At 34.0% G+C, this 15959-nt stretch overlaps 3 protein-coding genes across 10 annotated transcripts; 1 reads left to right on the top strand and 2 right to left on the bottom strand.

Annotated features, from left to right (window-relative positions):
• Positions 1-331: 331 nt before the first annotated feature.
• On the bottom strand, positions 332-3565 carry AspRS-m (aspartyl-tRNA synthetase, mitochondrial). 3 transcript variants are annotated; one of them, XM_025296581.1, is made up of 10 exons: positions 3386-3565; positions 3002-3259; positions 2541-2909; positions 2299-2475; positions 2057-2236; positions 1875-1979; positions 1585-1800; positions 1305-1508; positions 1066-1249; positions 332-985 (listed from the first exon to the last, which is right to left on the bottom strand). In XM_025296581.1, exons 1-10 carry the CDS (start codon positions 3446-3448, stop codon positions 810-812), a joined length of 1932 nt encoding a protein of 643 aa, XP_025152366.1. In that variant the 5' UTR covers positions 3449-3565; the 3' UTR covers positions 332-809. The 3 variants fall into 3 exon arrangements, with proteins under 3 accessions (XP_025152366.1, XP_025152367.1, XP_011149840.1); XM_025296582.1 differs by having other exon boundaries at positions 1305-1385; XM_011151538.3 differs by having other exon boundaries at positions 710-985; positions 3002-3162; positions 3386-3535.
• A 638-nt stretch (positions 3566-4203) lies between these two features.
• On the top strand, positions 4204-5521 carry RpS21 (ribosomal protein S21). Its single transcript, XM_011151535.3, has 4 exons — positions 4204-4411; positions 4516-4583; positions 5108-5243; positions 5415-5521. The coding sequence occupies exons 2-4, from the start codon at positions 4534-4536 to the stop codon at positions 5478-5480; spliced, it is 252 nt and encodes an 83-aa protein (XP_011149837.1). The 5' UTR covers positions 4204-4411; positions 4516-4533; the 3' UTR covers positions 5481-5521.
• Positions 5522-5703: 182 nt separating this feature from the next.
• Tbc1d8-9 (TBC1 domain family member 8/9) lies at positions 5704-15708 on the bottom strand. 6 transcript variants are annotated; one of them, XM_025296602.1, is made up of 20 exons: positions 15680-15708; positions 15029-15502; positions 14102-14268; positions 13385-13558; positions 13209-13305; positions 12934-13123; positions 12756-12832; positions 12598-12654; positions 12308-12512; positions 11709-11911; positions 11335-11624; positions 11051-11254; positions 10578-10909; positions 10073-10228; positions 9753-9938; positions 9494-9682; positions 9169-9331; positions 8590-8928; positions 8334-8458; positions 8032-8250 (listed from the first exon to the last, which is right to left on the bottom strand). In XM_025296602.1, exons 2-20 carry the CDS (start codon positions 15070-15072, stop codon positions 8032-8034), a joined length of 3417 nt encoding a protein of 1138 aa, XP_025152387.1. In that variant the 5' UTR covers positions 15073-15502; positions 15680-15708. The 6 variants fall into 6 exon arrangements, with proteins under 6 accessions (XP_011149834.1, XP_011149833.1, XP_025152387.1 ...); XM_011151532.3 differs by lacking the exon at positions 15680-15708 and having other exon boundaries at positions 5704-8250; positions 8590-8925; positions 15029-15580; XM_011151531.3 differs by lacking the exon at positions 15680-15708 and having other exon boundaries at positions 5704-8250; positions 15029-15579.
• Between the last annotated feature and the right edge of the window lie 251 nt (positions 15709-15959).

Genomic DNA, 15959 nt, shown 5'->3' with positions numbered 1-15959 from the left:
GATTTCTATACATTCGACGATGACTGCACGAAGAAAATGACGCTTCTGTCCGAATACTTTTGTTATCGTTTCGAAAGACTGGCGCGAACCGTCGATCCACGATTTGTTTTTGTGATAAGAATCGCAAGAGCGATTGAACAGACTTTTCTTGTTGTAATTACATTATTCTGTCGATAACTGGCGAGTTTTAATTACTTTGACTAGCAAATTTGAACGCATTAATCATATTTTGTTGACGGATAAATGTGAACAACATTCTGATTCAATGGACTTTTAAATTGGATAAATATATGTACGTGTGCATGTGTGCGCGTGTGTGTGTGTGTGTGTGTGTGTATGAATAAATAAAGAGAGCGATGTAATGAATTTTCGTCCGCCGACAGTTGATAGTCACAACATATCAGCGTATTTGTTAAGAAATTTGTTAGGTTGACGGTTTCACTTAACAAAGATCCTCAAGGAGTGTACAAAAAAGGTGGACACTTTTTTGAGATTCTTCTTGAAAAGTGGATGTCATCTCGATAGCTTAACGCGCAAGCAAAATTGTATTTTTATTTTTCTGTAGAACTATTTCGATTGAACGCACGAGTTTACTCGAAACAATAAAACACTTTTTTTGTACATCGAATCCTCGTCTTTCCATTTACTTTGTTTATTATCATATCCTCCCAACGTCCACTGTGTGATGCGTAAGTTAAATTTCATTAAAAAAAAATCGAATTACCTTTATGATACACAGAAATACGAAATACAGTCATTCTCGGCTCCATGCTACTTGCTCTGTGTCTGATAATGACATAAAAATCATGTTATTTTGCAACATCACATTTTTCTACAGTTTGTATGTGATACAATGTTTTCAAATCGTCCGATATAACATCCGGTGCTCCGGCCATGAGATCTTGTCCTTCTATTGATTTTGGGAAAGCTATGACGCTCTTTATATTTTTCGCATTGCAAAGCATGCAAACTAGACGATCCAGTCCTTAAAAAATACACATAATAATCATGAAAATACTATTTCGAGATTCGCGGACGTAAATGTTTATCGAAGAAAATAAATACCTAAAGCTATTCCACCGTGAGGTGGAGCTCCATATGTTAGAGCCTCTAGCATGTGCGACAAGTTCGTTTCATCGATATTCAATAAGTTCAATATCTGACGTTGAAGATTTGCATCGTGGATACGTATGGAACCACCCGCGATTTCCGATCCGTTCATAACTAAATCATAGTGCAAACCTCGAACCTACAATACAGAGATGTGCAAACGACTCATTTTAAACTCGAACTTTTGACCTTACTTTTAGAGGATCGTTTGCCAGATATCCGATGTCATCTAGATGAGGTTGCGTAAACGGATGATGCGTTGATTCTAATTTTTCCTTAAATGTGAATAACGGAAAATCCGTGACCCACAGAAACTTAGTTTTGGACGAACGTATTTGTTCGCCCTGTGCTTCTAATAAATTTGTAAATTCAACACGTAACTTTCCTAACAGCTTTAACTAAAATGTATAACAATTGCCTCGATAAAATGAAGAGAATAAAATGTATTATTATCAGGAAAACTTATATACTCACTGCATCATCATAATGACCAACTGCTAATAATATTACATCTTCTTCTTGCAATTTGCAAAACTGTACTATATTTTCCGTTATATTTTTGGAAAATATTTTTTCTAATTGAGCTCTCCCTGAATTGTTTTCAATTTTTAATGCAACTAATTTTGTAGTAGTAAAATAGTCATCACGAATTTTCGAGAGTTTGTCTCTGACGGATTTTGTCAACCATTTCTAGGACATAAGAAAGCGTATTAATAATGTATCATAAGTATATAGATTCTATTAGAGTTTTCGTAATTGTTTACCGATTTATTTGAGAAAACTAATGCAAACACTTTTTGTTCAACATCCTGTAGTCTCATGGTCTCCTGCAATATTGTTGAATCAACCAAATGTGTGAGATTTCGTATCTAAAAAAGTTCAAGTATTACATTATGATCCTGTCGGAAAAGATAAAAAATCATGTATATATGTATATATCTTATACCTGATATGGTATTCTCAAATCTGGTTGTTCAGTACCATACAATTCCATTGCATCTTTGTATGTTATATGCTTGAAAGGAATTTCTATAGAACCTAATTCCTCCGGCCACGAATATACCAGCAAATTTTCAACTAAATTTATCACTCCATTTTGATCGACAAATGACATCTCGATATCTAGCTACAATATAACTGATAATAAAATATGAAACACTGTTTATATATATATATGAACACAATTACCTGTGTGAATTCTGGCTGTCTGTCGTGTCTAGCAGTTTCATCTCTATAACATCGAGCAACTTGGAAGTATCTATCAAAACTACCTACCATAAGGAGCTGTTTAAATTGTTGAGGACTCTGTACTAATGAATAGAATTTACCTGGTTGTCTTGTTGGTACTATAAATTCTTGAGCACCCTAAATATAACAAAATTAATTTTACATATCTTTAACAAATTAATGTTTTTTCTATCAAGACATACCCCTGGGGTATATTTGAAAAGTGTTGGTGTCTCAATATCCACAAAATTGCATTCATTGATCAAAAACTCTCTCATCTTCATTATAAATTGAGAACGCATCCTCAAATTTCTTTGTAATTCTGAATATCTCAATGAAAGATATCTGTATTTCATTTGCTGCACTTCTGTTGCTTTATTATAATCTCTGATGAATATTGGCAGATTACGAGAAGCTACATTTAAAATTACCAAAGATTCTATATGTACTTCTATATCACCAGTTTTCATTTTCTTGTTCTCTAGACCTTCAGGTCTTGATGCAACCTTGCCTGTTATGCTTAAAACACTTTCATAAGGAATATCTCGCATAGTCTCCATTAAATCCTTTCTCTGCAATTATTAAGCATTTTTAATGCAATTTGTTTTCTGTGGTGCATACATGATCTACAAAAGATCAACATGTAACAAATATTCACACATACATCTTCTGGTATAAGTAACTGTGTTGAACCATAAGAATCTCGTAATATTATAAATTTGCCCATTCTCTTAAACTCCATCCAGCCACTTAATTTCACCTGTTCTCCGATATTTGTAAGTGTTAATTCACCACATGTATGCGTTCTAGCAACATACCTATTCACTGGTGAAACATTTTCTTTTAAAGAAAGTGGTGGTTTGCTTGCAACTAAATTATGTATAGAGACTGCCAATACTCGAACTTGGTTTTTTATAAAATTCTTTAAAAAAAGCAAAATTATATAAATGATATTTTATATTTCATGTTAAAATAAAATAATGTAAATATATCAAATAGTAAGAAAAATACTGGCATAAGAATTATTCTATAAGATAATTGAACTTACGTTTACTTTACATTTTGTTACAAGATTTGTATAACCAAGTATAATTCTCCCACCAGTAAGCATTTTGCATGTATTATTAATACTATTTTTACAGAAACATAACTTTTCGCATACTTTATATTTCGCTGCTTTTTCTGCTGAACGCAGCCATTTTGTTGAAACTTCAGAGATATGTCCTTTTTAATTGCACCTTCTGTACTTACTTATAATTTTCTTCTTTCTCTTTTAATAAATCAGAAAGTAAATTCATCAGAAAGATTTCGCATAAATTATTTTTATTTTTCAGTAACAACAAGTTAAATATATACTTTTATCTATGCTCTTAATAAAGCCTCTTAATAAGTAATTGTTTTCGTGCTAGATTGCTTGCTGGATGAAAATATTGCATTCTGATTGGTGCATTTCCATCCATCTTCGAAAATATACCAATCAGAACGCAGTATTTTCATCCAGCAAGCAATCCAGCACGAAAACAAGCACCGTGTGCCGTTGGCTTTAGATATAAAGATTCTTCTAATAAATAAAATTATCGAATCTCAAACGTTGAACGAACGATCGATCTTTCAAAAATTGAATCAAACTTATAAAACTTGGTTCGATAGGTATCGATGATCGCTTTGGACATACTTTTGGACAAGAAAAATAATCGACTGCGATTGGGCAATTTTCTTATGACTTAAGATTTTATGACTTCTCTTGTAGATTTTGCTTTAGTGGCTTTCTACAAAAAGCCAATAGTTATAAAATGTAAGTTAATTGATCGTGATTGATCAGTTTACTTACATTTTATAACTAATGGCTTTTTGTAGTTTTTGGAGTAATCGATAAATGGTCTGTTCTTTTTAGCTGCACTGCTGAATAACCGCAATAAGTTAGAGTGAGACAACTATATTTTTTCTCATTCTAACTTATTGCACAGTTCAGCACAGTGTAGCTAAAAAGAACAGACCTATATTCTTTATTCAATGAGAGCTTCCTCCTGATCTAACCTTTCAACCTCCCTTTTGAGCGGTTTGCTAGCAAGAGGTGCGTATTGATTATGTTAAATAAGAAGGATTTACCAAATAATCAACAAGACTATAGTTTTCTCACCTAGAATATATATTAATCAAGTCAATTTTTTTTATTAGAATCACAGCCGTAAAAGAATGGAGAACGACACAGGCACCTTAGTCGACTTGTATATTCCACGTAAATGGTAAGACGTACACGTGGGTTATGAGTAATTATAATAAATATTAAAACGAATTCAGATAAGACATACCATTTGTGCTAAAGACGTAACTTAATACAAATGTTCTTACCAGAACATTTTTTAATTAATTTTGGCGTGGTTGATAAATACTTGGAAGACTATTGTTAGGTTATATTAAATCAAGCTATTTGTACACATGACTCCGAAAAAAATTAACTTTTTTCTTATAAAATGTGCGAATTTAAAATCTGCATTTAAAATATAATAAATGTTTATTGAGAAATTGCAAAAAATTGAGCAAGAAATTGCCCGAATTGAGAATTGCAAAAAAGTTAAGAGTCAACTCACAAAACAAACCTGTTTGTTTTAAACATACTTTATATTCTCTACATTTAAGATATAATACATATTTCTGAATTTTATGAAAAAAATCAAAAGAAAAAGTATAGAAAATACAGTTAAAACGTCTATTAAATATAAAAAATACAATTTAAATGAATTTAAATCTAAACATATTTCTTTCACAGTTCTGCAAGCAACAGAATTATACATGCCAAGGATCATGCATCCATACAGTTGACTCTAGCAGATGTTGACCCAGAAACTGGTCGCATGACCGACTCCCACAAAATGTATGCAATTTGTGGAGCCATCCGTCGCATGGTATATCTTCAATTACCTTTTATATATGTGAATATTTTATAGAGCTTGATTATTTGTTTAGTATCATATTTTTACATTATAATATTACAAAACAAAATATCTGCTTTAAAATGATTCTGTATCAATTGAATCTTTTATACTTTAAGAAATCATATTAAATTTATATTGCAGGGTGAATCTGACGATTGTTTAGTACGGCTGACGAAGAAGGATGGCATTTTACCTAAAAACTTTTAATATATGTAACCAGTTCATATTTTCAATAAATTAAAAATATATTTCGGTATTCTTTCTGAGATCCTTATAATAATTTTAAATAGCAAATGATTTTCATAATGTATATGACATATTTATTATATATTTTATACATACACACAAAGGTATGAAATATCTTTATATACACATATAATACATTAATATAATAAGACTCGCATGTCTCGAATATCGTAGTACCGCTTGTTAATCACGTTCATAAAATTATGCTCGTGAGTACTTGGTTATATAAAAATAAAAATTATCACTAAAGTGTGTGTATGTATATGTGTATAATTAGATTGTGCCATTTACAATTGAAATTGGTTGTCTTTAATAAATTGCAATCGATCAAATTCGTATATCATATTAAAATCCATTTTTATCTAGAACAGGACAAAATTAACAAACGTTACTCTTTTTTTCCTTTTGTTGATTACGGATATCAGAAAAACGTTTTAAGAAACCAAGGTGACTCAATATATTTAGGCAACGTTGTGTACAATGCAATATCGATTTATAATGTTACCATCTAAAGCTTTTCATGCCAACTGAATTTATATTATTATCTTGTATATATATAATTTGAAAGTTGAATAGACCGAAGAAATGTCGACTGTATCAAGAATTTCATATTTAGAGAAATTGTTATCTGATTCTTTTTGTTCTTTTTCCTATTTGTCCTTTTCTCCTTACATGATAAATTTTCCTTTATATACACGCATTGTTCTTTCTTACCCTTCTCATTGTGGACGCGATTGTGTGAAAAATGATCAATCTCAATATTTCGGAACTTTTTTTAAACCGGACCATAGAGCTAATCACAGAGATCTGTATTAGTGGAAGTTAACGATTAGTTGTCAAATAATACTGCATATCAAAATTACGTTATGATAGCTCTCGTTTGAGCAGGCGAATTAGTTTGTGTAACATTTATACGTATATATCTTTATAGGTGAAATAATTTTTTAAGATGTACGATTTTCTTTTGACTTATACTTAAAAAAATTAGTATAAATTCTGGCATAGTTGCGATTGAACAAATTGTAAAAAGAAAGAAAAGTCCGTCTAAGCAAAGACGCGTAATGCTTACAATAATCTGTTGTTTATATACAGAAAGATGGATAATGGTGAAGTTTTTTGATCTTCAGTTCCTTACTCATGATGCATCATTTATCTCTTATGTAATGGCTATGCAAGTAATACTTGAGGAATATATCGAATGTCGTACGAGTCGCACTCTTTCCGCTGTAGATTATAGCACATCTACAGTTGAAAGAAAGATTACATTTAAATGTATATATCCTCTATGTTTCGCTGTTTATATGTTCGTCATAAAACGAAATTAAAATGACATAACGTTAAAGTAAATGACTATATTCGATATCTATTATCGCATACGTTATATTCCTCATATCTCTGGTAAACCGTTTGTAACATGTCTGGCAAATTCTATTATGTATATTTTTGTATCTCCTGTAATGAAAAAAGACCAATATCGGTTTTCTTCAAGTTTCAATTAAAAAATCTTGCAGAATTTGTAGAAATTTTTTAAGTAACACATGTCACATATCAATTACATATTAATGACTAAAGACTATTATTTAACTATTATTTAACAACCAAATGTATAACATTTTAGTAATTAAAGAATAAAATTTACGATTTAGTCGAATTTTTAGATTTTGAAATGTTTAGGAAATAGAAGGTTATTGTAATTACAGGTTTCTATAAACTAATAAAATAGACATACATTGGTCTTTTTTCTTTCCAAATACAAACGTCTTCCTTTTCCTTAGAATTTATATATATCGCGTCAATATTAGTTATCTGGAAATTTCCTTGCATTGCTTACATATAATAATAAACATAGTTGATCTAAATATAATGGAACTGTTTTACAATCTTTACCCTGAGTGTTCACTATTGACACATTCGTGTGTTTTAACGGTTTCGATATATTCACCAGACATACGACTAATAAGGTAGGCCAACATATTAAAAACATATGTCTCTGTCATCGAAAAATCTTCGTGAATTAATGACATATAACTACCATTGTCGATATATTGATTAATAAATCTTATCTTAAAAGTATTTGCAATTATGCTCTTTGCTGTATAATATATCGTGAAACAAGTAAACGTGTTTATCGCATAAAAGACCACAGTAAACCACATTGAAAAATAAATGATCCAACTTAGCAGGCAAAGAACATAATCATCAGGTATAACACAAAATCAAAAAATATTCTTTACGCAAATATTACACGGCTCTTAGGTATCGTAATAAGTCAACTTATTACGAATTTTCGAATAACGCTTACAACTATCGTTCTATTGCACATATCACCATTCATGCACAAATGCGTTTCCCTCCAAATTAAAATTCATCAAATTCGTACCAATATATTCAGCTCCGATTTCTCGACTCGATTCGAGTCTTTACTATGTTGTTTTCGCTAATTTGTTGAAGCTTTTCAAATCATAAGAAGCGGTTATTATGCAGCATTCTCTTATATGTTGATCACCGTATGTCATCCATTCAGAGTTGGCGTATCTGATAATGAATGTACACGATTAAATCTACGGTTTTTCAATGCCGTCATAGATTCCACCAAGTTGGCTCGTTTGCTGAAAAAATCTACTATCGCTTGTCCGGTTAAGGCAGACGCTAAAAACTGTTCGACAGTTATCGACCAATCGGGATCTGCGGACGACGCTATACTCGATGGATTTCCGTTACGATCCGGTGACTGAAAAGTATCAAATAGATACGAGTTTATAGCGGCAATTACGCGTGAATAGATATTGTCAGCGCAATTAACAAGTGATATACCCTTTCAATAACGGAGGTAGAAGCTTGCTGAGCAGCAGAAGCGGCCATAAGTAAACTATCTTCGGATTCGTCTCTTTCTACATAGAATTTCTTCCCAACATCTCCCAATTGGAGCAGAAGGGTACCTGCGAATGTTTCATTTATACAGGATGTCTAACGATAATGTTTGTGTACATGTAGATTGGGCCAAACTGAACAAAAAAGATCTCTACACACAAGTTATTTTGCAAACAACCGCAAAAGATAAATATCTCACCTATGGAAGCGATGCAATGGTACGTTTCTTGTTCTTCGGGTTGTGCAGGAAACATGTCATAAAGAGTTTTCCATAACGCTATAAAATGCCCCTGGGACATTTTTGGCACAGTTTTAAGATCCAATGGACTATCCTTGGACGCAATCATCGAGCGTAAGCTACCCATACTTTGAATCTCCCATGACTGATCTCCTTGTTGACTGTTAAGACTCGTCGATCGCGATAAAGTTCCCACTGTTGGTTCCTCCGCCACACTGACTGGCATCTCTAAAGAAGCTACGCTCTGCTCCATACTGTCGAAGAAGTCTGTAGCTTCCGCTGCTACCTCGGCACCATCTGCTGAATTTAATAAATATACATTAACATATACAAGTAATACGTGTAAAAGAGATATATATATATATAAAATACAAGACAATATGTATGTCAATTACAAGATATCATTCGAAGATACATTCGGTACCTTGAAAGAGAAAGAGTTAATGTCTATTGGTCATCCACAATTGAAGGAATAAATAGTGGACCTTTTTCTTTCTAGATATCGACAAAATTTTCGTATATATAATAATGAACATTTACCAGAATGCGTCGGCGACTCAAAGTCGGCAGGTGTAAGAAGTGGCGGCAGGTGCAACGTATACAGAAGCTTCAATCTCTGTGTCAAATCGGCTGTCGCTGTCATTCCTATAGCCTGCACCAATTCTCGGAAGTTCAACAAACCGTCGCGATTACGATCCATCAGCTAGAAATACATTTTCAAGTGAATGATTACTATCTTACCGCTTAGAATTAATTTTTGTAAGACATAATGGCGATTCCAAATTTCATAGTATTTCATTTATGTTGACATTAACAGAATCGAAAACAACTTGATAAAAAAGAGAATTTGATGAATAAAATTTACGCGGAACAGTCGCGCGGAAAGAGACTCAGCCTGAGTGCACTTTCCCCATGGAGACAGACCACCGAATAAAATTCTGAACAAGTCAAAGTCCACTTTGTATGCCTCGTACGGCGGTTGAGTTGGATCATAACGATCGGGCTCAGATTTTCGTTGACTCATTAGTTCCTCCCTTACTAGACTTAACAATTCCTGTAGACACGCGCGTAGCGTAAATCTTTTACATTCTACAACTAGTTCATACGAAGTTACTCTGCATTACCTGCAATTCTTCAATCGTCATGTACTTATCAACAATAACGCTCCTAATTACATTCTTTTCAATTCCATCTTCTAGACTCTGAACTACCCTGAGCCTGTGCTTTAGTCGCAATCTTTCTATCCAGCCGATAGTTAACGAGCCATATCTCGAATACGCTTCATAAATTAACGTCTGAACAGATACACTCTGTAATAAAAACATGTTTCGATAATGAGCTAATTACAGTATATTATATATAAGTATATATATATATACAGTATATTATATATAAAGTGAAGAATTATACATACATTCGCTACAATTAAGACCCATTTTTTTACCTTATTAGGAGATGTACTGTCGACTGGTCGGGGAAATATTGGCCCTTCGTCGTTGTAGACGCCACCGAGATAGTCAGTTAGCAATTGCATAGCCTCCCCATCATCGCGGCAATTAAGTAACTTGTCTTGATTCCATTCCAGCACTGTCAATGCTATCTAATACAGCAAAAAACTCGTTTACATGTCTCCGATGTCTTCTGTACATATTTTATTCTGCGTAAAATCGTCAGCATAAAATAGCAAAATTATTCTGACATCTTCCGACGAAATCTCGACATCTAAATTAATAACTTCAAATAGAACAAATTTATCAAAATTCCTGTTTAAACGAATATATCTTAATAAAGCAATCTTAATAAATCTTAATATCGTAATAAAGTAATCTTCTATATAAGTATATAGTAACAGAATGTGAATTTCAACCAAGTTTATAACTAGAGAGTTATTTCTGTAAGAAATAATTTTCGTCATTTTAGCACTTAAGTATTAACGTTTAATTTCTTACCTGAAAAATCACTTTAGCTCCATCATAGAAGAAACAGTCCATGATGTTTACAGCGCTACTGGTTGGCATGACACTTAGGAATATAGTTAGAAACCAAGATAGCGAGATAACTTTAATTAAGCCCAACTCTTGCAATTTAGCATGCAAAATTGGCAAATGCTCAGCAGCCAGTTCTTCTAAGAGACCTTGATCAACGAGAGCACCAACTACTCTGCGATCATAGTAATCAGGCAATAATGACTCGCAGACATTACACAACTGCCAGAAAGCTGATTCCTCAGAACAGTAGATCAGCAAAACCGAAGCTACGATGTTCATCGCCTGACAATAACCTGGGAAAATATAAAACATGCGCGAAAATTATTTAATTTGTTTAACAAAATTACATAATGTAATTTTTTTCTGTTATAATCGATTAAGAATCAATTATTTAAAAACTAAGAGTATCAATCAAAGAAAAACATCGACCTTACCAATCTGAGGATTTCGCCACGCATAAGCGGACAGTACCCTTCTCAGCGCATTGATTCCAGTATCAGATTGGAAAGCCGGATGTTCCGGTAACGACCTGTGCAGATCCCTTTCGATCTCTTCGTTCGCTTGACATGATTTGCCAAGTGATTGCTCAACCAGCGATTTGTACAAATCTGGATTCATTGCCTTTTCGTTTAAGGCACCTGTAGCAAACGTGTTTGAAAGCTGAAATACGTATGTATATGTTGCACATCGTGCGTGTTGAATCGTTTATGCATCATACCAGAAAAAGTGAGCCAGGCTTCTCCTCTCAAAGACTGCGGGATTCCCTGAATAACGAGCTTCGCTGTTTCAGTTGTTCTGTACATTGTAATACCTCTCCCATATTCTGCGAAGTGAAGCTCCCACTGTTTTTCCTTAGCCTCTTGCTTCAATGCAGCTTCGCTAGTGAGCGGAGTTTTAAACAGAATCATTAGAGGCGGCTGAGGTTTCCAATGTTCTGTAGGCTTCGCTTCCTCGCAGTTGCTAATGTTGCTATTCGAAGAGTTCGGCGAACATAAGCTGTCTTTAGATCTATATAGCAGAATACATACAAAAATGACCTCGTGCAGTCCCTATTTAAGTATGAAGAAATATCATTGTAATGTGCAAACTTACACATAATTAAGTTTAGACTTTGCTAGAAGTTCGGAGATTTTCTGCACCACGAAATCCCGATCGTGTATTTGGGCAAACAAAAACGACGAACGCGCCGTTGTGACCAATATCGACTTATCTGCTCCTGTGCTGGATTGATTCTCCGCTGATTCGACGAGCGTCACTTCCCTCAAAGGTATAACTAGACTGACTACTCTTCTGACCTAGAAGAAATAATAAGTACTTATTTGTACTTTGAAAGGCAATATGTCAACGTTGATTTCTTCAATTTCCAGTTATAAAATAATTTTAGAATTTATATAAACGTTTCAAAATGACATATTATATCAATTAAATTGATCAACTAATATTTTAATCATTAAAGGTTTAGTCATTAAAACGATTGAAGAAAAATTTATATTCCATTTTTAGACCTTGGAGTGTTTACAACTTTTCCAACTAAAAAAAACTTCTTATACACTTCTAGCTATAGCTAGAGCTATATAACTCAAGAAGAAAAAAAATAATAATCATTTTATTGCCGCGATACCGAGTTTATATAAATATATATGTATGATCATATTATATTTAACATTTATTGGTTTCAACCAAGTACTTACCCTACTTTCGAAACAGAGATAATTCTGGGACAAATATATCTTTCCCCAAACATATCTTTTATTATATGGTGTCCATAAGGTTGCATCGACACTGCCGTCTAACTTTTCAACTCCCGGCAACCTGAATTGAAGTCTATACGCTTCCGAGTGTGCTCTCGCATCGAGATCTCTCTTCAAGAAAGATGGCTTCTTAGGCACATTTTTGCTAAATTAAAAATTAATGGGTTATATACATGTATAGATTTATCTAACGTACGATGATCCAATGATATAAATCGTGCCTTAATTACCTTAATTTATTCAGTAAGTCTCTATCCTCATTAAATCCACTTTTCTCATCAATAAGCCTTAAAAAGAATAAAAATCGATATTAATAAAATATGAAATGTAAAAATATAAATTATCCTGCAAATTTTATGTGCGTATTTCAAATATAATATTAAAGTACCTTTTCATAGCAATATTGGTCAGTTGTTCCATCAAGGAATACGTTTCTGATTTATGTAAAAACATAGAAAAATAATGCTGCAAAAGAGAATTCAACATTAAAAATTAATCGAACATCACATGAATATCATGATACATATCGATAAAGCAATATAGAATAAAAAAACGTCGATGCATACTTCTTTATTGTCACGTGTTACAACACGTATACTGTCCGGAACTATGAGAGAACTGGTTTTGTTCAATTCAGTAATGTCGGTCCATCTTACAGTCAACTTTGTCTCTCTTGCCAGTATATAAGCATAAAAACACATATGATTGACTGACAAATAAAGCCATCCTTGTCTAGGTAATCGAGATTTCCAGTAACTGGAAGAGATAATTATGACTTATTACATGTACATTCGGTATGATAGTCTCAAATAAACTGCAAATATATTAAAAATTTAAAGACCTGCACGAATAATAATTGACCAATTTGTCTTCTTTTGGTACACTGAACAACTGATGGAATTTAAAAGACACAGTTTTAAAAGACTCAGGATCTTCTTCTGTAAATAATATTAATGCTCGATTTAATCAATGTTGACCAATCACTCCTGTAATTTAAATAACGATTAATGATTCTACCATCTGCAAACTGAGAGTCTGGGATGCTATTTGCTATTATGGATTGAATTTTGCAGCAGACAAACTCTGTTATCTCCTCCTCGGTATCAAATGATGTGAGGGTTGTCATTAAATTTGAGTGGAGCCATTCCCAATCTTGTAGAATCTCTTCGCGAGTCAAGGAGCACGCCACTTCTACAAACATTCAATATAAAATAAATGTGTTAGAGGCTTGAACAGTTCAAAGTGATCAATCAATGAGAAACTAAGAGCTAAAAAAGAGTCCAACTGCAGATATAGATATTCGAATGTAAACTAATCCAACTAAAAATAAATAAATAAATAAATTGAGCATATTGTAATTTATCTAGATTTTTATTCTGCATAAATATCAAAATATCTAAATTCTAAAGGAGTTCAGAATAAAACATTGAATTCTCCATGCTCTCCTTCAGCATGTGTTACATACAATTGACATTTGTTTATGCCAACTTACGCCACTATCAGTTACTGTGCTATTATCAGTGCTATTAAGGCAATAATTACATATATATATGTTTCCCTTGGTGGTTTTTCAACATGGATATATGCACAAAAGCTGATATCTAATAACAGTTATACTTATTGTAGATACAATTGAAATTATATAGAGACATAGATAAGTTATCTACAGAAAAAAAAATGTTTTGTATATTTTATTTCAAAGTACAAACTGAAATATTGCTTGTGATATATTACCCCAATAAACTTCCGATGATGGTGTTTGATGAAGGATCCTAAATGGTGGTGGTTTAGTATCAAAAACACTGTCCAAGGTGCCCACCAATATGGAGGTGAGTCCCTTTGTCTTCCCATGTCCCTTGCGACGTTGCAAAACAAAGTATACAGTCGCTTGCTCAGTAATCCTACATCAAAAAACAAAATATAAACTGATGACAATGAAAGTTATTATTAACTGCACGTTTCATTGAAATGCAATCCTCAAAAATAAATATAAAATATGATGTCCTTTTTTTCTCAAGAATTACAATTAAGACAAAGAAATCTGTCATAAGTATCGTAATAATTGCAAAAGGGAACGTATCAACCATTATTAAATTATATTTAGAAATACATCAATGAGAGGAGATTATTTCAACGCGGAATTCGTCACGTTGATTTCGACATCGTGATTGCCGCTTATCGAACTCACGACAGACACTTGGCCGGACTACGTGCGATTTATAACATATATATAACCGATTTTCGCGGCCGTTATCTAACGCTCCCGACATTACAAACGGAATTTCGTCGTGTTACGACATCGTGTTACGACGATGTGACCGACATTTACCTCTTATCAAAGCAGACGTGATATTTGTGCGCGTTAATAAACAACAAACAATTAGTACGTTGCTGAATCGGTGTCGTGATAAAAAGAAAGCGATAATTTCCGCGGTGTGCGTAGCGGATTACGCTGGAGAAGGAGGTGACTTCCCGTCAGCTGTCTTTGACACAATGTAAACATTTACCGACAACCTCTCTCGTGGCTGCGTCTACGGGTGAGATCGGCCGTTTCGAAGGTACAGGACCGCGACGATTGGATCGCGCTCGGTCACCAGGGAAGAAGTCGACACGACGCAACGCGGAAACGCGGAAACGAGCCTGAGAGACTGAACGTCTTACCAAAAAGCGTTGGCGAGCAGCACTTCTTGTGGCTTCACCCACATATCGACCAAAGTCGTCGGCGAAGCACATATGGCACTGACGGGACGACGTCGCGCACGCACTCCTTATCAGAGATATTCAGGAAAAGTGTCGACCACCGCGTCTGGCGCCCGACTACGACGATGATGAATGTCGCGCGCGCACAAGCACGGCAGGCGGAGCACTCGCGACTTGGGTTAACACGCCGCGCGATTGCGATGTGACTCCGTGTGATGATGCGTCGCGACGAGGGAGTGCTGGGCTGGGCGCACCAGCACGTCGTCAGCTGATAATCGGCTGAATTTCTCTCACTGAGCGCGATCGGTTTATGGTAATGGATCTTCTTCACGACCAAACGTAAAGCGGCATATCGAGACAAACAAACACGATTGTCCCTTTCGAGTGACCAGCTCGGCTTGTTCTCTTTTGAACTAAAATGTACATCCTCAGAACCTGAAAAGACACGGATATATAGTTGAGGCTAGGAATGGGCGATGTTGAAGAAAATATAATTGGCTTCCAAAAAATCCATTGAGAAATGTATAAATTTTTTATGAACTGATAAAAAAAATCGATAAAAATCGTCAATAGTGGTGGATTAATTTGAACTTTTTTGGTAGTGGACTTTACCGATTTCATAAAGTTTAACCGAGACTCGATCCACATTGGACAAACTCGCTCAAATAAGAAGTATAAGAAACATTGACCCGTTATTTTAGCGAGAGGGTTTACAATATTCATTAAAATGATATGCCATTGATTTTTACCAACCATGATTAATTTAACCGGTTGTTATTCCAACGAAATTTACCAATCGCATTTTTTTTCGCGTTGATTAGAAAATTTGACAAACGCGCTCAGTCAATTCCGACGAAATAACCAGCGTGTTAAATTAACCATATTTGATAAC

Source organism: Harpegnathos saltator, unplaced genomic scaffold (assembly GCF_003227715.2).
Source record: "Harpegnathos saltator strain DR-91 unplaced genomic scaffold, Hsal_v8.6 scaffold15, whole genome shotgun sequence".
Lineage (NCBI taxonomy): Eukaryota > Metazoa > Arthropoda > Insecta > Hymenoptera > Formicidae > Harpegnathos > Harpegnathos saltator.
This window is presented reverse-complemented; position numbering and strand designations above follow the sequence as displayed.